General features: G+C 33.0%; 1 protein-coding gene across 1 annotated transcript in view; it reads right to left on the bottom strand.

Moving 5' to 3' along the window:
* The window catches only part of LOC118191999 (nephrin-like), a 916,450-nt gene that overhangs the window by 81,942 nt on the left and 810,233 nt on the right, over nucleotides 1-24,275 (bottom strand). The window contains exon 17 of the mRNA XM_085814264.1: nucleotides 7,566-7,853. Within this exon, the coding sequence (XP_085670390.1) occupies nucleotides 7,566-7,853 (288 nt within the window). The remainder of the gene's footprint in view (nucleotides 1-7,565; nucleotides 7,854-24,275) is intronic.

Below are 24,275 nucleotides of genomic sequence, written 5' to 3'. Positions count from 1 at the left end.
AGAAATTAATTTTTTGTATGGGCCGTAGAGTTAAAGATATCCACAAGAAAATTGTTTTCCATATCAGAATAAGCAAAACAAAAAACGTATTCATACTCATGTACTCAAAATTGCTTATAATATTTTATTATTAAAACTAATTAAAATTTTAGTGAATTTCTAAGGCCATATCACTAATGAGTTAAATTTTCAAATGGCAGTTTTAAATCTTTTATATTAGAAGAAACATTAATGTAAAAACATAGTTTCGAGTTAATTTTCGAAGAATTTCTAAAACTCAATTTCCTTTAAAGAAATACATTTTTTGTACGACTTATAAATCGCATTCTTTTTAATGTTTAAGTTATATAATGTTCAGATTTTTTTCCCATTTTATTGATAGGAATTTTTTTAAATCATTTTTTTAGAGTAATTGGAATTTTCTTCACAAGAAGACACATGTAAAAATCTTAACCCTTTGAGGGGCGGTATATAAAACAATTTTAACTGTGGTAAAATTTTGCATGAAATATAACTTATGGACCCTAAGGACACAAAATTGAGACTTAAAAAAAATCTAGAGCGAAATCCCGAATTTTGAGAGCCGGTATATATTTTATACCGGCGCCCCTCTAGGACATTATTTCCAGGTAGCTGCCAACTGTTAATCTTTGTTTTTAAAATTAATTTTGGGTACTTTTGATGTGCGTCTGCAGTGGTGAATGCTTGAATACAGTTATGTAAGTCTAAAGACAATTTTTTTAAAAAAAATTTGGCAGAAATTTAGAATTTCAAAAATAAAATTTATGTTTTTTATGCACTTTGATGAAGCAACCCAGCTGAACATACTTATGTAAAATATGGGTAAAATGCTTTTCAACTTGATTTAAATTCAATATTATTTTATAAAAAAATTTAGCAAATATAACACTGCAGTGTAAATCGTATCATGCTGTAACTGAACTAGTATAATATTACAAGCAGATGTAACTCAGCCGAAAATTAAAAAAATTGAAAAATGAAGCACTACGGCCGACTCAGCTGAGAAAGTATGTTGCATTTTTGAAGTTGTATTTTATACTTTAGATAATATGTGAAAAAACAACCATGCTTCATACTATGATACGAAGAATCGCCCCCCCCTCGACGCACACACACTTAAGATCATCAAGGACCGTAAGGGTCCCTTTTTTACTCGTATTTTTTGTAAATATAGTTGTAATGTATCTTTTTGTTCAGGAAGAAACGCCGTTAAACAATTTTATTATTTGATACACTTGAAAGGTCTTATTCTGATTTTCAACCCCTTTGGCTTCATAGAGGCTCCTTTTCAACTTTTGGATAAATTTTAGTTTGCATCTAAAAACGGGCCTTAGAAATATTTTTCCTTCTTTCACCAACTGTCAAAATTTATTTCAGAAACAACCTATTTGTATCAACCAGAGCGCAGATTTCTCTCGTGTTCTCTAGTCTTTCATCTGAAATTAACAAAGAATTTCCCTAAAGAATAAAAGCATGCTTTCAAACCAGCAGTTTTTGTGATTACGCTATGAGATAGACCTTAAGTACATTTCCATTTTAAGTGAGCTTTCCCTTTGTGTGATCTTATCACACCTCACAAAGGAAAAAGGCGCGACTCCCGAATGACAAATTAGTTGTCAATCACCTCTTTCATTTTCCTTGCATTCTAGAATTTTGGAAATCTCGAAGCAACGGGTGTCTTTTGGGGGCTAACATGCCACATTTAACCCCTACAATTGTGTAAAGTTTTGACCCCAGATGGCAATTTTGAAATCGATGAGTCTTTCTCTTGGGAAAGAGGTAAGTGCTGAAATAAAAATTTTAGCTAAACACAGACGAATGAAACTCGAGCTGAGTACACAAAGAATAAATAAAACTAATATACTTGTATTCAGTCCTAGCGCAGGGTCAATAAACTCCCCATTCCTCCATGAACATAATATTGAATCCTAAACAACTTATAAATTAATCATGAAAAATTATTATATCATAAAGTGTTATAATAATAAAGAAATTCTGTCATGTCACAGAGTATAAAAGGAGAAGACTCGTGCTGCCATCTATTGGTGTGGTACCCTCAGTGTGGGCGCCGGTATATATAATATACCGGTTTTAAAATCGTATAAATAATCTTCTGTTAATTATCATTTCTGACAAAAATGAAGTAAATATATAAGATTCAGCATGTGTACGTCATATATTTGCAGATTTTGAATTTTTTCTTTCCCTCCAATAGAATTTATCAATCTTCCAACATGATACCTTGCAAAGAGGTATATTAATTTCATAACTGCAAAATATTGAGCATTCATAAGGTGATGCTACCATTTAGAATTGAAAGGAAACACTAGACACTTAAGATTATAGCTTTGGTGCAGAAAAATTAGCATTTTTTCGGAGGTTAAAAAATTAACAAACAACCGGTATATATTATATACCGGTGCCCTTCAAAGGGTTAAATTTAGTGCATTTTTACTAAATTTCTGTACCATGACCAAAACTGTCACTATCGAAAATATTCCTTTCTTAAACTATGCCCATCAATGGTCGAGCGGTAAAATCGCCGAACAGTGGTAGTTTCAACCTAGGTGCGAATCTAGGTGAACGGGCTGGCTGTATAGGCCTTTTCGTTGTTTTCCCCATGTTTAACGTGCACGCGAACCAGTTTCCATTAGAAAGTCCTCCACGAAGGCACCCCTTCTCATAGGCAGATAGCCCTAGTATGCTTTGTCACAATAAATTAAACCAAACCAAACTTTTCTTAAACTAAAAATCGGCCTTCTGTGACCACCATTTAAGTGACATTTAGTCGTCCAATGGTTTCGATATACCTTGTTATACTTTGCAATATTTCGCCAGAATATGAAGGTTTTAATAGATTTTTACAGCCTAATATTAAAATGTCTGAATTTCTATATTTCTTATCGCAGTCTTGTTAAGGATATAAAAAATATCCCTTAGGCTAAAACGCAGACCAAGAAGAAATAGGAAGTCTGAAAATCATGTACTCTAATGAGAACCACTTACGTTACAAGTGATTCCCCTAGAGCACATTTTCCTTGTCGTAGTTTGTGGCTGGTAATGTGAGTGCTTTGCATTTTAAGACGATACACTTGAGAAACATTTATGGCTTTTGCATCCATTGCATAGCTCCTCGCAAACCTTTGCACTGAGTACAGTTTTTTACTAGCTAAGCGTCTTAAATTATCAGTTTATAGTTTTTTTTCCAAGGCATATGCTTCGGAACAAATACCTTATCTTATCTTGGAAAACTCACTGCATGGAAAATTCCCATTTCCTGTTTTAGCATTAGGTTATCTGAAGCAACATTATTTCAAGTGCTGTAAACTTCGCTTTTTTAAATGTATTAATAGGATTTTAGATTTTGAATAGTGAAATACGGAGTTGAATGAAATTTACTTGCGACTAAATGTAAAGTAACTTGAGCCCTGAGAAAATGTTTCGCATTTATGTTCCTTCAAATTTCTCCACGCTGTTTTATTATGCTAATGCTTCTTATTTGATGATCTTTTTCATTTCGAACAGAACAAAATTTGCTTCTAATTAAAATGATGTTTTACATGCTGTTATGATCGCCACATATTATTTGCTTTGCCACGTATTTATTATGATTGCCATGCATGATTCAGTAATTTAACTACTAAATCACTAAATTTCTAATGATTGCCATGCTATGATTCAGTAATATAACTACTCAAGTATTAAACTACTACTAATAAATCTAACTACTAAAATGCTAAATTTCTCATAAAATAAGAAATGTAGTATTTGCTTTTCACTAAACATTTTAGACAGTCAGTTTTATTTAGTCCAGTTAACAACAGCAACAACAAAAGGAAATTTCAGATTTATATTGCACCCAAAGGGTCGTTTTTTCATTTACACACACATACACGCTTCTAGAGCATTTGGGCTGATGTCTCTTTGGGCTAAAAATATTTTAGAGCAGCATATCTTTAGAATTTCGGATAGACAGTCTCGCGCGCTGGAGATAAAAATGTTTTTTTTTTTTTAATCTTACCGTGTTGCCATTGCTTTCTTTGAAATAGTTGAGTTTGTTAATAAAAAATTCGTCAAAACTCCACAAAATATGAAATAGGCAATGAAACAAATTCCGGCTGCCAGGTGCCCATATTCGGGTGGAACACTACGTTATTCAAAATTGGATGGCTCTAGGTACCGGTGTTTTTTTCGCAATGCCAGAAACATGCAAACATTCATGCAGATTTTTCATTATTTAATTTCTTCAAATATAATACAGGGCGATAATATCTTATGACAAGAATTTGTAAAACGGACATTTATAGTGCAAAATTCCATTTCGAGATTAATAGCCCTTCTGGGCTAACGCGTCTTTGGCCTAAAAACATTTCTGTCTCAAGAAAGGCCTTAAATAGGCAAAAAATAAAGCGTTTCAGCATATTAAAACCCCCAATCGTTTATTTATCGTTTTTCAAAAATAAATTTTATGTTTACATTCCACAAAATATTATATTTAGATTTTTGTGAAAACCTGTCTGAATTCCAAATTGCCAGAACAATCATTTCAAGCTATAAAGCTTCAAGCTTTCTCAAGTCTGATTGTTATGTGCAACTTATTTCAAGCTGTCTTTATTAAAATATTTTGATTAACATGTCATTCTTACATGTTATTCTTACACCTTTCCTACTGATACTATTACAGAAATATCCTTCCTGCACCAAAAATTTAAATGAAATATGTTTAAATAACCACGGAAAACTGATAGTATCAGCCTGCCGTGTTGAAATTCTCGACTATGGTATGCCTTTAACGCTTTTTCATGATTTGGTGAGCTTGCGTTTCATTGAAATTACGCTAGTAGACGATGAGTAGCGGAGACAGGTTTTTAGGCTTTAAATACACAAATTTCAGTTACAATAAATTTAAATCAATATTATTTTTCCAGTACGCAAAAAGCAGATGTAAATGTTGTTAACGCTTTAGTTTCCTATAATTTGAAGATGCAGTGAAACTACACGGTTTAATTTTATGGACACTGTTCTTTATTAATTTAGCCATCTAGGGATAAAGCCGTTATGTCTAAAAAGAAAAATTTAGTGTTTAAATTAAGTCAAGCTAAGTTTAGCCTTATAACTTATCAATGTCTGGATAAGTCAGTTCGCGTGTGTCTAGATAAATCCGATATTAAAAAACATGCGCAAGCAGATAGGAAATTTTGAGTTCAAACCTTTGCTAGGTATACTCTATCTCTGCGCTTTCATATTAACGATACAAGTACAGCACACTACTGTACTGCATGAAGATACTAAGAGGGCGTAGGGCGTAATTGTAGGAACAGATAAGTATGTAGGGTACTTAAGCTCCTTTATTTGTAATCTAAATAAATAAATATTGGTATTTTTTAATTATAAATAATATTATTATTATTGATAATAATAATAATTCACGATCCTGTTGTGTCTGAAATGGATCTCGTGGCAAGACTCGCCTGCGCAACTGCTACAAAGAAACTCCCGGTGTGTCTGAAACATATACGGCAACAAATGGTCCGTCGGTGTCAGGCATGTTTGGCGCCTGATGGTGCAAACTTCGAACATCTGTTGTAACATTCAAGCTGTCGAACACCATTTGTATTCATGTCCAATAAATGTTTCAAATGACTAACTCTAGTTTCTTTTTCCATCTTCTACCTCTGCTACCATTTAACCCTGACATTTCTAGGTATAAGTTCCCATGCAATTCTTAATCCTTATGATGCGCCTTACATCCCCTAAAAGTTTGCCGCAACATTTTCGGTACACCCTGTATATAGTATATACACTCATGTCCATAAATTAAGGATAATGCAAAATCAAGCAAAGGAAGAGTTAGATGCAAAACAAATTTGACTTATTTGTAAAGCTTATTTATTAAACAAAAGGTAAAGAGCAGAAAAAGATGCTATATGTTTGATATTATTAAAAAAAATAGCAATTTTTTCTCCTTGGAGCAAATTACAAAAAAAAAAAAAAAAAAAAAAAAAAAAGCTATTTACAAAAAACCAACATTACATGGTTGGTATGATTGTTAATACATTGCATGTCTCCCAGACGATGCAATACAGTCCGTACAACGCCTAGGCATGCTGAGTATCAATGAGTATCAAATTATCGATCTGATCTTGGGGGATATTACACCATTCAAAAAGCAATGCTCCCCGAAGTTCCGGTAGACATGTAGGAGGAGGTTGACGGGCTGCAACTCGTCGGCAAAGCATGTCCCACAGGTGCTGTGCTGGATAAAAGTTCGGTGAGAATGCTGGCCAGTCCATACGGGTGATATCCTCCGATTGAAGGCATTCGCTTACGATGTTTTCACGGTGAGGACGGGCGGTGTCATCCATAAAGACAAATTCTGCGCCCATGGCACCGCGAAACAAACGTACATGTTGTTCCAGAATGACGTCCCGATAGATTTGGCTTGTCATGGTTCCAATTTGAACATGCAGATCAGTTCTGGAACCCAGAATAATTCCACCCCAAACGAGCATTCCTGCACCACCGTAACGGTGTCGTTCAATGATGTTTTCTTGGTGGTAACGGGTACCTGGAGCTCTCCATATGAACGTCCGGCGAGAATCACACTGCAAGCTAAACCTGGACTCGTCGGAAAACATCACACAAGCCCACTGTTGCGCTGTCCACAATGCATGCTCTCAACTCCAGGCGAACCGCAGGCGAAAGGGAGTTGCACTAAGTGGAACGCATCTGACAGGTCTACGAGCATATAGACCAATCTGCCCTAAGCGTCTGTACACGGTCTACATTGATATTGTTGCACCAGAGGCTGAAGAGAGCTGACGAGACAGATCTGAAGCTGTGCTCCGCCTGTTTCTTTTGGCAATAACTGCCAAATACCGGTCCTCATTTGGCGTTGTAACTCTGGGGCGACCTGTGCTGTAACGTCTACTCACAATACCATCATCTTGGAATCGTTGCCAAAGCCTGGAGATGACACTCTGGGAATTCCAAGTTCGTCTGATACTTACAGTTGGGTACGCCCACATTCCAGACGGCCGATAATTCTACCACATAAAAAATCATCCAAATGCGTCCTTTGTGTCATAACTATTCAGATATTGCACTGAAATGCTTATAAAGCGCCTTGCGAACAATTTTACTTCTTTGCCTGTATTCCTTATATATCACTCTCTTACACTCTCGTCATTGTGACGTACCATCGGTGTCATCTGGTTACTTACTGAAATTTGCATATGATTCTTGAAGATGTGTGTAGTGATTTTACAGGTGATACATTTATTTTAGAGTTCGATTTCCGCGTGACTCCGAATTATGCTTAATTTATGGACATGCGTGTATATATGTATACGTTCTTACAGACATCACGAAAAATATTCCAGGCCATACATTTATATATATAGCCTTTCCAGTCTAGCTAATGGATGAACGTTAATCATTTCAGTTTTTGAGAATCCAGTGTTAAACTTTATGAGGTCGCATATTTAAACTCTAATCTAGCCATTTGATAAGTGTTAATTATACTGTTTTTTGTTTCAACTTACCAGTCGTCTGTGCTAAAACTTCATTTGAGGTGTACCCACTTTCTCCATACACATTCCACGCCATAAGAGCAAATGAATACTCTGTTCCAGGATCCAGTCCAGTAACCATGAATACCGACGCGTTAGTAGGCATGACATCCACAATAGTTTCTTCATCAGACCCTTTGACTGTATAACGGACTCGAAAGAATTGAGGAGAGCCTCCGTCAAAGCCAGGAGTCCAGTTCAGGAGGACGCGATCTGATGTTACATTTTGAGCCTGGAAGTCTTCTGGGGTATCCGGCTTACCTGGAATGAAAAACATTTAATTAGCTTTGATTAGAATGAAAAACTAAATCGCTTTATTTAAATCAGCTAGCTTCAAGAGAGTGAAGCTTAGCTTGAAAAGTAAGGTTACAGAGGTAAGTCCATCTGACGATAGTTTTCGAGACAAATTTTCGTTTCCAAATTTGGCGGGAAATAGCCAAATGTCGCCTAACTTGGTGACTGTTAGGTAATCCAATCCTTGTATAAGTGGAATTGGTCTGACCCTTGTATGCAACTGTATATGCTTTCCAACAACTTCGAGGAATCGAATGTACTAAAAATTTCTCAGCGGCTGGAAAATACTACAAGACAGCAACTATATAACAATAGCTGTTCTCAGTTGTTGGTCCAGAGCTGAGTTTGTAGCATTGAGAGATCTCTATGTGAGCTTTGTTCTTCACATGCGCTTTATATTGCGTTGTATTTAATATTCTGAGTGGTTTGAAATGTTAATTACTGATAGTGCTTTGCCACACTGAGAATAGCTGTTCAAGTGCTGCTTTGAAAAGTTCCGGAACTGTAAAATATTCCTTTTGGGAAAATAAATTTGATCAAAATTTAATTCTATCAAGCTACCATCGGTTCTACATGCATTCAGTCCGTTACGAACCCGTATACTAATTATCTGATAATCATCAGAAAAATCATCTAATAATTTGAGCCCAGAAACGGATAGAATTGTGAAAAATAGCTATGAATAATATATTCCTAAAAAGGTAGACAGAAGGAAGACTCGAAAACATAAATATTTTTAACTGCTGACCGATTGCTATACGGCGATCGCCCGAAATATTTCGGAGGCTCAAACGACTTCATAGGCCACTCTAATGCCCATTGGACGGCGATGCGCTCATTTTGAGAAACAGTGCTTTAAAAGATTTTAGAACTACAGAGAAAAAGAAAATCATAAGAATAGTGAATTAAGTCAGATTTTGCACCAACTTCTGTGTCTTTTTGCCGAGAAAGACCAAAAGTAAACTTTCACTTTTGTGCACCAAAAAAACTGTCTTCCTGCACGCTGACCTAATTGCTTGTTTTCCGTAATCGAGAATTTTTTTTAATTGCTTTTAACTATATTTAGTGTTTCAGGTTTGTCTGTATTTTAAAATTTTTAATGAAGATGTTTTGAGTTTTTATGTGCTTTTGCTTTGCCGTGAAGTGAGAACTGAAATAATTGAATAAGAAGTATATCTAATGAAATTCGAGAAAATTAGTTTAAATGAAATGTAGCAAAAAAATGTGTATAATTTAAAAGGCCATACAAGGAAGTCATACTGTATTTACATCAGATTTTTTTAATAAATATGTTCATATTTTCGAAAGTTAAAATCCGAGGGGCTTTTTGAAGAGTTTGTAGCAGTATGTGCATTACGTAAAGTAATAGCGATTGTCATCCGACCAGACACCCAATGCGACTTTACAAAAAATAAAAGGGAGAATAATATTTATTCCTTCGTAACTTCTCAGACAGAATTTTGAACAATATGTTTAGCGTTAAAATTAGGTATGAAGTTTCTTGACAAAAGAATACGGTATTAATATAGAATTCAGACAACAAAAATCAGCGTTATGTTTGCAAATTTTCACAGGACTACTTGCCATGGAAAATCCAGTTCACCAAGGGAAGATGTTTTATGAATAAATTTGGCTGCAGAAAAATTGAAAGTGTGATTTTCGGACCAACAATGATGGGTAACAGATGACTTCTGTGTTTCCTTTTTCTAACATATGCCTCATGTTCCTTAATGCGAAATTTTAAGGCTCTCTTTGTTTGGCCAATATAAATTAAACCACACTGGCAAGGAATCCTCTAAATGCCCAGGAATTCGCATCCAGAATGGGGTCTTTGAGTATGGAACTCGAATTTTATTGATAGGAGAATAAACGACCCGAAAGTTAAATTTCTGCAAAATACGTGCAATTTTATAACTCATTGATGGAAAGAAAGGAATGACAACATAATTCTTATAATCTCTATCTTTATAATCTAATAATCTTATAATCTGAATTTAATATAATTTATAAAACTTTACTAGAACAAAAACATCTGTTCCGTGATAACAAATTGTATGCCTTATTAATAATTATTATCCCTTCCATAATAACAAATGCTATGACGAGCAAAGAGAAAATAAGCACTATTTTTTAGCTACAGTTTTTCGTAGCGAGTACATACAAAACATTAAAAACTTAACAACGGTTAAAAATTAGAAACTAATTAAAAGATGGGAACGTAATAACCCCATTTGGATTCTTGATTCTTTTTCGAAAAAAATTTTTTTGCTGAATAAAATGGTAATAATACTCCAGAGTTTCTGCTTTTATATCTAGGCAATTTGGTTTCTAATTAATTGCTAATTAACGAAGCTTGACATTGAAAGTATAATGCCCTGCTATAAAATTCAGCTCTCAGTACCTAATTTGCGGATTAATGATTCATTTCGAACTTTTTGTTGATATTCAGCGACCAGTTTAAAAGACCATATCTATTAATTTATGTTTCATCAATTCATTGAAACGTAAAAATAAAACACACGCGGATCTATAGATATACTCTGTATAGGTACTTAGTTGGCTATGCGAGAGAAAATATTTTTTTTCATTTTATTTTATTTATTTCAGATTATTTATTTACTTAAACGTCATATGTTTACATGTGCTCGCTTTAATATTCATTACCTTAGAAGAGGAAGATGGGTAAAGTTGGAGACATTTAGTAAGTAAAATAGTTTAATTTCAGATTACTGCTGTTCGAAATAATACAGCATTCTTAATACATATATCACCTTTTTCTTTAGTTTGCAAAGCATTTCTAAATTTTATAATATCCGTTCAATTGCGCATAAATTAATTATCAGTCTTATTATGCCCCGTTTCATTGGCGCTAAATAGTTATTTCTTTTAGACACTGTGCGTTGAATTTCCTTAATATTTCGTTTTAAACACATTTTTCCTGAATACACCATTAGATTATTACTAACGGTAAATACTAGAAACTTAATTTTGGTTTAAATGCAATTAGATTTTTTGTGCTCGAAATAAATAATTCTGATACTGACTAGGGAAGTGCTGAGGTTAGACCCAAAAGAAATGTATTACGCAAAACAGGAAGACTGTGGATTCGTACATGTTTTCTGAAGTTAGATTAGATGCTGATTTGAAAGAGGGCTTGTATTCCTCATTTTCCTTCTTCCCCCCCCCCAAAGAGGCGTTAGATCCAAAGGGCTATTAGTCTCAAAACGGCATTTTGTGCCGTTTCACTTTCTGCGTTGTTTCACCTTTCAAACTGTTGCCAGCAAATATTATCGACATGTATTACATTTAAAGAAATTAAATTATAAATATCTGCATGAATGTGTGTATGTTTATAGAATTGTTAAAAGACAATGGTATCTAGAGCCATCGAAATTTTAATAACGTAGTTCTCCACCCGAATATGGCATCTGGAAGCACGAATTTTGAATTTCGAATTTGTTTTATGATCCATTTCACATTTTGTAAAACTTTAACACATTCAATCATTTAAAAGCGAGCAATGGCAACACTGTACGAAAAAAAAAACATTTTTATCTCCAGTGCACGAAAAATATAAAATCTGGGTAAATCTGGTAAAAATGGGTAATATAAAATCTGGAAAGTTTCAGACTTTTTTCTTATTTAATTTTTTTAAAGTATTCATTCAATTGCTTATCAATACATGACAGGTAATTTATTTGTGCCGCCCCCTCCAAAAAAAATCTACATAAGTTAAGTTTTTTCAAAATTTTGTGTTAAAACCAGTTTTCCTTCGAAAGTCCTCGACCGAGTCATCTTTCCTAATCGCCAAATAGTGCTATTATACTGTATCATTATCTAATCATCCAAACCAGCCTATATTCCAAATGTTAATCAAGTTTTACGCCTCTTAGTAACATCATGACCAATGAGGTTACTGCGTTTATTAAATTATATATATCTAAATTTAAGTAAACAAGCACGCATTTAGAAAGCTAAGCTAGTATAAATGTTAGAAGGGAAAGAAACAAGGTACAAAGTTTGAAGATAATTTTGGAATTATAATGAAGAGAATACAATTTCTTATAGTAATTTTGGGGATTTTGGTTGTTTTGGGGATAAATACCTTGCCGTTTGTAAAGTTTACAATTTTTATTAGAATCCTCGAATAGGTATTTTTTCTCTCCTTCCAGCATGCCTTTGTGGTGTAATTGTAGCGCACTCGGTGCGTATTTGAGAGGTCTAGGCTCGAGTCCCGGGGAAGACATTGCCCATTTTTCATGTCTCCTGCTTCAAAATAACCTAATAGTATTATTATGGCAATAACATTTCATAGCAATAATCTTTGAAAATTTTATGCAAAAATGTATTTATGCATTTATGTACAAATTTAAAATGCCTGCGATAGAAACTCAGCATCTGGATATTTTGCATTGGGAGGGTCTACATAAGTATATTTGCTTGAACCAGTTAATGTATTTTAATAGTGATTGATACATGCAATTATTTATAATATCTGTAAGAGAATTCCGTGCCTGTACATTTGTATTCGTGATACCCGCATTAACATATTTCAGACTAATTATGCATTTTTAAAAGAGTATGTGTATTACATGTGTTCCTATGTACAAATTTATAGTGTGTGTGGCATAAATTCGGTAACATGAAGAATTTCTCAATGATTAATTGATTTTCGTACAGTAATAAGGCTTCATAGTCAGCACACTGCTCCATTCCTACTCCAAAATGTTACTCTCCTTACTTCCCTTGTAAACGTAGATTTTGGGGAACAGGATTTAAGGCCATAAGAAACAACTGTCGTCATCGACAGGACATAAATAGGCCGACAAGCACCTTTCCTAAGAGGACTACAGGCATGGAAAACAAAAGAAAATGTGTGCTACTTTTAACACCATAGGACACTATTAGTTTGAAACCTCACACTTTGTCCGCGTCACTTTTGTGTTCATATCAAATTTGTATCCATATCATTTTTGTATCCGTATCACTTTTCAAATGTTGCCGCTAAATGTTTCGTCATTTATTATTTCCAAAGAAACAATATAGAGAATATAAAAAAAATGGCCACATTATTAAACACTTTATCGGGAATTCTGGACATATGCTATGAAAAATATTTTTAACTTCCACGCGCCAGTTTGTTGTCTTTGGCGAAGTGTAAGATACTTAATTTTTCTTCAAAATTTAATCTACTCGCTATTGATTAACAAACTAAGCATTTTAATAGCATTAAACGGAGTTATTTATTTCCTTTATTAATTATCAGCTGGATCCGGAAAATTACACTAGCTGGATTTATTAAAAGTATTATATACAGTTTTCCTTTTCATAGTAACTAATTTAGGCGGCTGGCCACACTAGCCGCTAGTTATTTGAAATGTGAAGCGAACAGCAATAGTGAGGTTCCAGGCTAAAAAAAAAAAAAAAATGTATGACAGTCTATCGGAAATCCTAAAGATCTGTTGTTTTTTAGAAATTTTGTAATTTTGCTGTTGATTTTTATGTGTAAATACGATGTGATGTTTAATAATAAAGTTAAAAAGACAAAAAATGTTGTATCAACAGGAGTGAGTCCAAGAGCAATAAGATAAACAAAGAAATCAACGAGAGCATAAAAAACCCTGAAAAAAATCTTTATGCAGTGTTAAAATATTAATCCTTTCAGATTTTCTTTTGTTTCTTTTTCCTCCAACTAATAACATGGTTTGATTATTTAACTTTTCCGTAGCTTTAATTCTCTGCATATATACTATATATAGTATATGTATACTATATATAATAATGATGAATATATATAATAGTAATGATGAATATATATGTGATACTTTAGCAGTCGTGAAGCTTGGCATCAGTGTTCAGGCATGGTTTTTGCAGAGTGGTAAGGCTAATCCAAATGAAGAGGCAAGTTGATTTAGCTTTTAATGGTACATCTTTATTCCATAGCTTTAATTCAATTTTTACCGTACATCATGCTTTACTTCATATGAAATTCTCTAAATCACATATTCAATAGTAGTTTAAACCAAGTACGACTGAAGTTAAACTTTATGCGTCATTACTATTCCTAACGAAGGAAAAATAGATTAAGTAGCAGCGAAATGTAGAGCACAGGAGGAGAGAAGAGCTTCTTTTTTACGCAAAATGGCGCGTATTCGTTATTTATAGTAACGGTTACGTAATAGGCTAGCAAATTCTAGAAGGTACTGGTCCAGGTGGAAGATCCTGAATTGCAGAAAGTTAATTAAAGGTTGCGTGTTCGCGAAAAGCGAAGCCATCGTATTTTTTTATATTTTACATATATATATGTAATAATAAAATTCCATAGTAAAGAATACACTTAAAATTCTAACAGTATGTTCTTTTCATTTTTAATGGCGACGGTCTCTTATTTGAAAGTACGTGGAATTAAATCCACAGCCTCGTAGTCAAGTTGTTTTTCCCGCCTTTTCTACACGTACAGTTATAGAATGTTCTGGAAGTATTTAAAGCGAACTGGATTGGCTGACGAGGCTGACGTCATTTCTTGGAAGCTCCGCCTTTCCAGAGGCTATAAAAGGACTCGCAAAAGAATATCGGGTGCTTTTTGTTAAATGTCACGATGCAGTAAACTTCATACAAAAAGTTATTAGTAATTCTTTTTATTTACTCCGGATATCTGATTTTGTAACTGCTATCTCTCCTGAATAATAATAAATGGATCCTGTTTTTTTTTAAAACTTATCGTCTGATAATTTAAGCTACGACTAAAGCTGGTACATCACATATATATATATATTTAAAACTCAGGCTTGTAATATATTAAATTTATGATCCTAATTCTAAACATATTTTATGGCAAAGTTATTGTCTAAAATTTAATAGTTCTCTCATACAGGTAAGTTATATTGCAAAGATTAATAGCCTTGCTTTGATGTACAGAAGATATAAAACTGACCTAACGTTGAGTCTTTCATTCATCATTAAATTCTCAAAATGTGTAGAAATTAACGTGAATATAGTATTTCGGGATCTCCGCTCTAGGATTTAAGCAATTTTTCAAACTTCCGATAAGATCTCTTCGAACGACTTTCAGAGAAATTTTGAAAAATACATAGTTATTCTGGGGTATAACCATAATTAAATGGTAATCATAACAAAAATAAAATATAACATAGACAAATATCAAAACAAATAATTTAAATTAGAATTTTTCTTGGAAAGAACTTTAATATCAGTTTAATTAGCTTAAAAATGGAAAGGAAGGAATATTTTATTACTTATCATTTTTTAGAAAATCAAAAGTATTCTGTATTGTTGAGAATGAATTTCAAGCAATACACAATACAATTATTCTTATAATTTGTTACGTTACAAAGCTTCAAACATAGCGCCTAAATCATCACGCACTTACGGTAACTGTAATTACATTTTATTTTTATCTGTCCTATGATTTATGAGATTCTCGTTATTTTCATACACATAATACGAAAATTAAATAGCGAGCAAAAATGTATAAAATAAAAAACATTTAAAGAGCTTAATACGTAGCTTTAAGATAGATTCTTGGTGCTAGTTTAAAATTCTTCCCCTTATGTTTTTCAAAGGGCTAAAATTGCACTCGCTAATTAAATCGGTGCAAAACTCTTAAGATGATGAATATTTTATTAATATTCGAAAGATTAAGCAGTTTTATTTCCATGTGTGATTACTGTAATCATCACTAATATATGTTATCAATTATTTGGTCAGTTACCAGTCGAACAAAAATGGTTATTGTTAATTACATACTTCCTAAATCTATCTAACTATGAAGTTTACTGCATTGTTTAAAAGTTTGAAATATTTTTCTAAACAGAGTTTAGAAGTACCATTCCTGCTGCTTTAGAATTTATTATTAATCACACTTTCTTGAAAGCGTTCTTAAAGCAATGATGCTGAGTATTTCCATAATTGATCACTTTACATTTGCTGTGTAGTAGATGTACTATTAGCATAAGTTTGCTGAAATAGGACAAGAATGTGAATTTAATTAATACTTACATACAGATAATATTTGGCAAAAATAAATAAGCATTTATCTACTAGCAATTAACAGCCACAGAGTTTAACTATTCCTGAAATACGCACATTTGCATGCCAAATAACCCAAGGAAGTGCCCGCAGTGAATTCATTAGCGAAAGCATTCTTTTTTATGCAAGTACAGGTTTCGGTGGAGAAATATCGATTACTCCATTGCTTGGTAACTAATCTCTTCGCAAGAAGAAAAATTGCGGCAAAGAGAAGTAACGAAAAAATTCAAATAGCGCGAATTTATCATATATCAGCCATTTATTATTGCGTTTGACTTCAAGAAACCCTTAAAAGACCAGTTGATGAGAAATAGCTGATACTGTTGCAATTATCCAGGATCTCCAGGAACAATAAAGCAAATTGATTGCTAAGTACTCCATTTAATGACATTTTCCGTAGAGACAGCGTCTCTATGTTTGCTAAGAAAAGGAGAAAAAAATTCTCGTAAGGGATATTCTGGTGCATTAAGTGATTAGGCGTTTTCTTTGATTCAGCAAGTGGGGAAACAAGTAGGAGTTTGCTGTTAGGGTACATCGAAACTTCTCTCAAACAACGAGAGTTGAGAGTTAATTATGAAGCACAGAGAGATTAGTTTCCGGTAGCTGTTGCGATATTTGCTCAGAATTAAAGAAAACAAACCAAGAGGTCATACAAATATATTATTAATGCTATTTAAATTAAAAATTCTTAATTGGTACTTCGCAAATGGCCACTGTTTTTAAGGGTAGTGCTTTACTTTTCAGACATGGTTGCAAATAAAAAAATCTAAACTAATATCTCCGGATGTTTTCAGAATGAGAAACATAACCTTGATAACCACTTGTAGCTTACAAAACATGGTTTCCTTTTATGTATTATATAAATAAACGGTTTATTTTCCTGTAAACAGAGTAAAGTTTATGTCTCTTTGGAAACATAAGCTATAGACTATAAAAGGACTATTGAAGAATTATTTTCTAGCCTTGTGAAACAAAACAGAAATGAGGAGAACGGTGTATAAGACCCTTTTGTTCAACACAACAAATGACCTAACTTGAGTTCATATAAGACAAGCATTTCTGGCATAAAAGAAATACGTAACAAATAAAACTTTTAGGGTGTTGTAGATTAGCTTAACGGCTCACAGAATACTTGAACGCCCAGGAAAGGCTCTGGTTTGTAGGAAATCAGCAAGACAAAGCCAAATGGCTAGAAACACTCAACGCCACTAACTCAAGTCGCTAACAGTCACAGCAAAACGTGTCCTGGAATAGGCAGACACGCTCTAAAACTTCTTCCTTAATCTGAATACATGTTCGCTACCTCGTTTACATTCTGGCATGAAAAGCGTGGGTGAAAAGACAGTAATAAGAGAGTAGTCAAACGAATAAATGAACTATTAGTTAAAAATAAATAAATAAACCTCACAACTTATAAAATATAACTTTTTTGTTAGCAACCATATCAAGTTATATTTTCAAATTCTGCAGCATATAATGCAATATGACATTGGACATTTGTTGGGGAAAGCATGCTTGAAATAAACTGCTCAAGAAAGAAAATTTATATCCGTTAATAAATGCATCATAATTTGCACTCGCTAACGTTATTTACTCCTTCATTTTCATTCATTAGTTTTGAAACAGTAACATTATATTTAAAATCGATAAAAGTTTGTTAAATTTAATCAGGGATTCGTATTAAAGTTAGATTTCATAACATCTATAAAATTCATTTTTAAATTTAAAAATGCAAAAATATGGGTATTTTTATCATTTTACCATTTTGCAAAATTACAAGTATATGCTTATGTCTAATATTTGAGACACTGATGACGTAGCTAATTGGAAATTTGAACTGTATATTTCGAGAATTGAAACCTCTCTAACCTAAAACAAAACCTTTCTCTTAACAGACTGCCATATTGAATAAGTGTGCATTTAGTTTCTACCTTTGTTGCAGCTTGGACGCTATTTCGCTGTGCTATCTTCCTATCGCAATAGTATTAAAAAATATAAATGTTCTTGAGCTGGCACGATCAGAATGCCAAGTTAATTATGGCCACAAATCTCATTTTAAATAAAAATGGAATTTAATTCGCCGCGATTGCCAAGTTTCCACTTCAGTATGGATCTACGTTCTGTGCCATCAATATTTCTGTGTTTTTACGTCTTCAATGTTCCTACATAATTGCTTCTCTAAATTTGTTTTCATTACACACACACATATCTATAGTATATCTATATTTATCTATTTATATGTAATAAGATGACTTCGAAAAAGCTGCAACAGATTGGCGATGGGTTTTTACGTTATAATTTGAGACACTTTAGAAAGATGACATTCGATGAGACTTGTAGATAGACGTGGTCTGATAAGCATAATTTTTATTACCAGATACGAACTAATTACCGAACCATATTCTTCGTCACACATCATCATGGGTGCAATATGCACCCCGCAATTTTATATAGCGTATCATGTTTTAGAACAATAGACAATAGCTAGCAAAGTCGAAGTGTCACGTCAGCGATCGAAATACCAGCTTGACTTCGATAAATCTAAAGTGAAAAGTACGCAGTTATCCAATATGGCAGCGTATTAAGAGAAAGGTCTTTGTTTAGGTTAGAAAGGTTTCAGTTCTCAAAATTCTGAGTTCAGGTTCCGAACTAGCTACTTCATGAGCATTACGCAAGCCAGGCGAGATGGATTGATCTAGAAACAACGTAGTGCAGAAAAGTTATTACGATTTTTAGAATAGAGAGGTAGAATTAAGGTTTATATATATATATATATACAAAGTATCGGTTTTTGAGATCAAATGATTCAGAAGAACGAAGTATGTATTCGAGACACATTAATCGACTTTTAGGAAACATTAATTCATTTTCCCCTGATGAGTTCTGAATTAGTGTTTCAGGCAAAAGAGATTAATTTTTAAATTTCTATTACCAATTTGCATTTTTATTTTTTTGGTTTTATTCTACTGGAGAATTCTTATATTAATTTTGATTATGTTTAGCCACAATGTTAGACCTTTTATCCACGGTTGCAATTAATTATTAATATTGTTAGGAAATTGCCTTGCTTTGATTATAATTTAATTTTAATTTTGGATGCTTTAAATTTAATTTATATATATGTAATTTTTCATGTGTGAGAATGATAAAACATGTCACATCTATTGTATCTCTTGATTACTTATCCAAGGAATATACGAAAGTATTTTAAATTCACTGCATTGACTTATTTACATTACATTTATTCAAAATATCTTTCAAGAATTATTCTAAATATATATTCAGTTTAACTAACTATTTTATTGGAAGATATACCACAAAAGCAGACCGAATTAAAAGTTACCTAATCAACCGTCTGAACTTTTAAATCAATTGTATCGGTTTCCGTTATTGATTTCGAGACTTGTGTTGCCAGACGTCTGGATAAAAGTATTATTCTTCATTCTGCTGTAAACAATGGGATTCTGAATAGCCGCAGGTTCCCATGTGCTAAGGTAGTATAATCAATTGCCTTCTAATTTAAGGCTAGTATGAAAGATTTAGCACCTTAATTTCTTTCTTAAATTGATTCGTTTTAAATTATCTTAAATATAAAAAGATATTTATTAATTAGAAAGATGACAAGACCCTATTGAACTCGTAGCTGGGGGAGTTAATTAATCATTATTTTAATTTCTGATTTTCTTAACTATGAAATTCAGATTCTTTCATATTTTATAATAAATTATTTTAGCTTTCATTAGATTAATAGATTAGAAAAAAAGGGGTTGAAAAACAATTTAACTAAATAAAAAATGTATATAAGCAATGAGAAACACAAAAGATGATATAAAAATCATAACATACTTCGAATTTTAAAAACTAGTACGCTTTCATGAAAGCGAAAGCAAATTAATTAAACTATTTTAGTTGAATTTTAAAGAAAAGTGTAAGACTATGTATTTTCCTATCTTTTTCAGCTACATAAAATGCATATGTAAAAAGCTTCCGAAAACTTAAAAAAATACATGAAAGCAAATAAAAATTTAATATATTTTCTCAGATTTATGCATGCTCAAATTAGTGCAATTTTGCTAGGAATCATACTGTGTAGAATCGACTGTTTTTGGCCGTTGTATTTGATCTTTGAGTTTAGAATAATGAGGTAATGTGATATTTGAATCGAAAGTGTTATTTGAATACTGATACGAAAGTTTTTTCTCTTGCAGAATGGTTAGGGAGATTCAGAGGTGCTGTCATATTTTTCAGACGATTTTCATTGCAATAACAGAAATATTTTACCTAAACGTTTTACGTTTTAAATGTTCTGTATGATGCCCTTATTCTTCACTATCATTATATACCGTAATTTCCAAAACAATGAAGCCTCTTGTAGTATAGGAAGAAGTATTTTATCCCATTGCTCTCGAACAACTTTCCAAAGTCTAAGGAGGTTATTCGCGACGTTTGGAAAACTCGCTTTTTAAAAGTCCAAGAACTCAAAAATACATTGGTGATAGATCAGCATATTTAGTAGGAGTATGAGTGCAGAGCCATCATGCCCGTTTCTGGGTCAATTTTTTCCAGGGAATTAACAGTAGAATTTGAGGTGTCGCTGCTTTCTTTGTTTTGATGCAGTTCTACTGATTGATCTCACTATGTGTAAAAGGCCCACCAGCGGCCGAGCGGTAAAGTCGCTGAACACTGGTAGTTCGGTCCGAGGTTCGAATCCCGCGAACGGGCTGGCTGCATGGGTGTTTTCGTGGTTTTCCCCATGTATAACGTGTATACGAGCCAGTTTCCCTTAGAAAGTCCTCCACGAAGGCATCCCTCCCCTTAGACAGATAGCCCTAGTGTGCTTTGCCATAATTAAATACACCACACCATACACCACACTATGTGTAAAGGGAAGGTATTCCATATTTGAAAATTCGGTACAAAGTATGCTTTTGATAACATGTGGAGTTGATATTAATACTTTTTTCTACTCTCTTTATTTCCAATTTTCCATTATATGAAAAAACAGCAACAATAATAAATCCCTTTGAAAAACTTGTAGAGACATAAGTTTTTTTTTTTTTTTTTTTTTGAAGAGGGAGAAGTGAAAACTGAGCAACGCCTTCGCCGGGAATCGAACCACGGACCTCTGGAATACGCGCCCAGCGTGCTGACTACTACACTACGAAGGCATGCTAAGAAGACGAAAGAAGAAATACCTTATAAACTTTCTTTAAATTCCTTGAACCATGCTTTAATATTTTTTCTCCTATTTGATGATAATGAATGAATCGCTTTTTCTGTAGTCATTTAAGTACGCCCAAGATTCGTCTGTTGCGACAATATGTTTTCATTTTTATACGGATAAATGTTTCTGATAAAGAATTCTGTTTCGCGTTCTGCGTTCGGCGATATGTCATGGAGAAAAATGATGCAAATTATGTTTTTTCGCCTTTTTAAAATTCAGATTAGCATTAAACATTCTTTTTTGTAGTTGACACTGAGCATTTTAATGATTGACAACTTTCCTTTGACTTGGTAGATTTTCTTTTAACACTGATAATCTTACTTTTGAAACAATCAAAACATTTCGCTTTACACTTGGCTAAGTATTTGGAACAATTTTCCCACTTGAAGATAAATTCTGACATTTTTTGCCTTGTTGTTGACAAGATTACTTATCGTAGCTTTAGATATCGAAAAATCATGGCCTTTCACTGCGTTCTTTAATAACTAGACACGAATAAATTTTTTCGGAAAGAACACAAATATAGGCTTCCATTCATTGTTTCTTTAAAAGCGATATTTTGAATGAAAACCAAAACTGTCAAGTAGCAGACGATAAGTTATACTTTCAGAAATGTAAGTGGAGTTAAAAAAATTTAAAAAGTAAGATAATAAATAGATTAAATAAAACTTTAGCAAGATACATTTAAAAGAAAAATAATTAAATAATACAGGTTTAACTTTTTGTGGTAATCCATTGTATTAAGTAATTATTTATTCAGAGACAAAAGGAAAACTACCTAAGCAAAATTAAAAACTTATTTCATGCTTCGATTCATTTTGTCCTATGTTTACCAAATACCCAATTCCTGTAAGCAGTATATAATTTTCATTTGAAAAATTCATCATCTCTTCTCCTTTTATCTTACAGAAAGCTACGAATAATGTGCAATATGGAAAAAAAATCCTTTTACATCCTTAAACGTTTGACTCTTCAACATACTCACTTCTCCTTTTTCAAAACGGTCACTCTACCTCGATGCGATTAATTCCATCTCAACAAATGCTTAGAAGAGAATAAATAAGACTCCAGAATGAAATTAGGAATTACCATTTGGAAGACACTTTTACACCGACACCTAGCGGAGTACCAATTATCAGTAATTGAAAAGTACAACAGACGTAGTTAGCAAAGCGTAATCTGAGATTTCGTACATGAAAGTTTCTTACTTTTTAAATCCTTTTGCATCCACCTATCTCATTCGGCATTCATTTTACCGTCTTTTTTTATCGGTATGTATCTGAAATAACTACTTAATAAGTGGGGGTTGTATTCATATTTAACAATATTATTTTACGTTTTTAAATACGGAATCGGAAAGTTATTCTTCTGTGAATGTTTGATGTAATTGGTTTTCAATGTTATGTTACACAGTTGATGCTTTACTAAATTACAACGTTGTTATGAAAGTTATTTTATCTTATCTCCACTAGAAACAGTTGATTTCGAAAGATAATATGTATCGATAATTCAAGTGGTCTTCAAAAAATAATTAAGAAGACAGACGCATTTTAATTATTCTCTTTCAAAAATGAAAGCGAACTTATAAGGAAATCCAAAGTAACTGTCCAAAACATATTATTAAGGTTTTTAAACAGACTATTTCAAAATGGATGAGAAGTTGAGAAAGATTACCAATCTAATTTTGTTGCTTATTTTGAGACTGTAATATTGAATCGTAGATGTATATGTAATATAAAATATTAACCTTCTTTCTGAAAACGCTCTTAAAAGCTTCAACCTCTTTATAATAAAAAATTTTCTCCTCTTTTATTTTCTCAGCCGTTGGTTTTTAATATATTTGAGTACTTTCATATAACATTTTCAATTATCAGAACAATTTCTTGTTATATTTTCTTTATTGTATAATCACAAGAAAATAAACATTAAACTAAGTAAATATTGTTTTACGATGCGTTTATATTTCTTACGCAATATAACTAGCATGTCTATACATATCCTTCTTCAGTCGCATATCACAATTACTTCCTGAAAACCAATAACTAACAGAGTGTACTTAAAAGTGTTTTGCTTTTAGAATAACTGGGAAGTAATATACTTTCGAAATGAATTGCATCCGAATTTAAATAGCAAAGATGTAGAGCTTTAGTCTTTTAAATATTTGATTTGAATACGCCATAGGCTTTTTTTAAATATACCTGCGTTTGTTGTAGCTGAAAGAAAGGTACAGGGGATATTTATGCGAAGAAGCATTTAACTTACATTCAATTTACAAAACTAAGGAATTGGTTTGACTGACCTGCTCTGCGGATGTATTTTATGTTATGTCAACATAAAATTTTCCGTAGCAATTACCTATGTTTGAAAATGGGCACTATGAAACTATTAGAGCTTGAAACGTTTTATACAAACATAAAAATAAATGTATTTTGAATGACTCATTTTATTACTCTGAAAGGATTAGATGCAATATTAGTGTTTCTTTAATGAATCAAATATTTTCTTCAAGATTTAATTTGCCAGCAGGGTGAGTAACAATATCGTGAAATGATACATGTCATATTTACGGGAACACATACGTAGGTGGATCCAACAAAAAGGCTACAAGTATCAACATTTAACAAGTAATTATTGCGGAGGGAATACTCTATCCTCAGTGTATAGTCAGATGCTCTAGCAGCGATTGTGTGGGTGGTAGATTTGGTTTGCAGACACGTTTGAGCCATTGAAATAGCAAGACGTTTAGAAAAGTGGTCTCGCGTGGAGGTACTAGCCGTGATTCGTTGTCCTGAACAAACTGCCGATCGTTATTGTACCACTCAGACAAGGTTACGTGAAACAATCCGACGCAAGCGCCCTGGTATGTTGAGTGGTGGTGTCATCCTCCTGTATAGCAATGCTCGACCCCATACTACTCGCTCAAGAATTGCTCCAAATGTTTAAGGGTATAATCTGGAGTCACCTCCCATATAGCCCAGATTTAGCATCCAGTGACTATTCTTCAGACAGTGATGTGAAAACAACCACTGAGAACTGGCTCAATGGGTAGGGACGCGATTTCTAAAAATCCGTATTAAACAAGTTGGTCCTGTGTTCAGAAAAATGCCTAAATAGAT

Source organism: Stegodyphus dumicola, chromosome 1, assembly GCF_044657685.1.
Source record: "Stegodyphus dumicola isolate Sdum_Otavi_A_Nest chromosome 1, ASM4465768v1".
Lineage (NCBI taxonomy): Eukaryota > Metazoa > Arthropoda > Arachnida > Araneae > Eresidae > Stegodyphus > Stegodyphus dumicola.
This window is presented reverse-complemented; position numbering and strand designations above follow the sequence as displayed.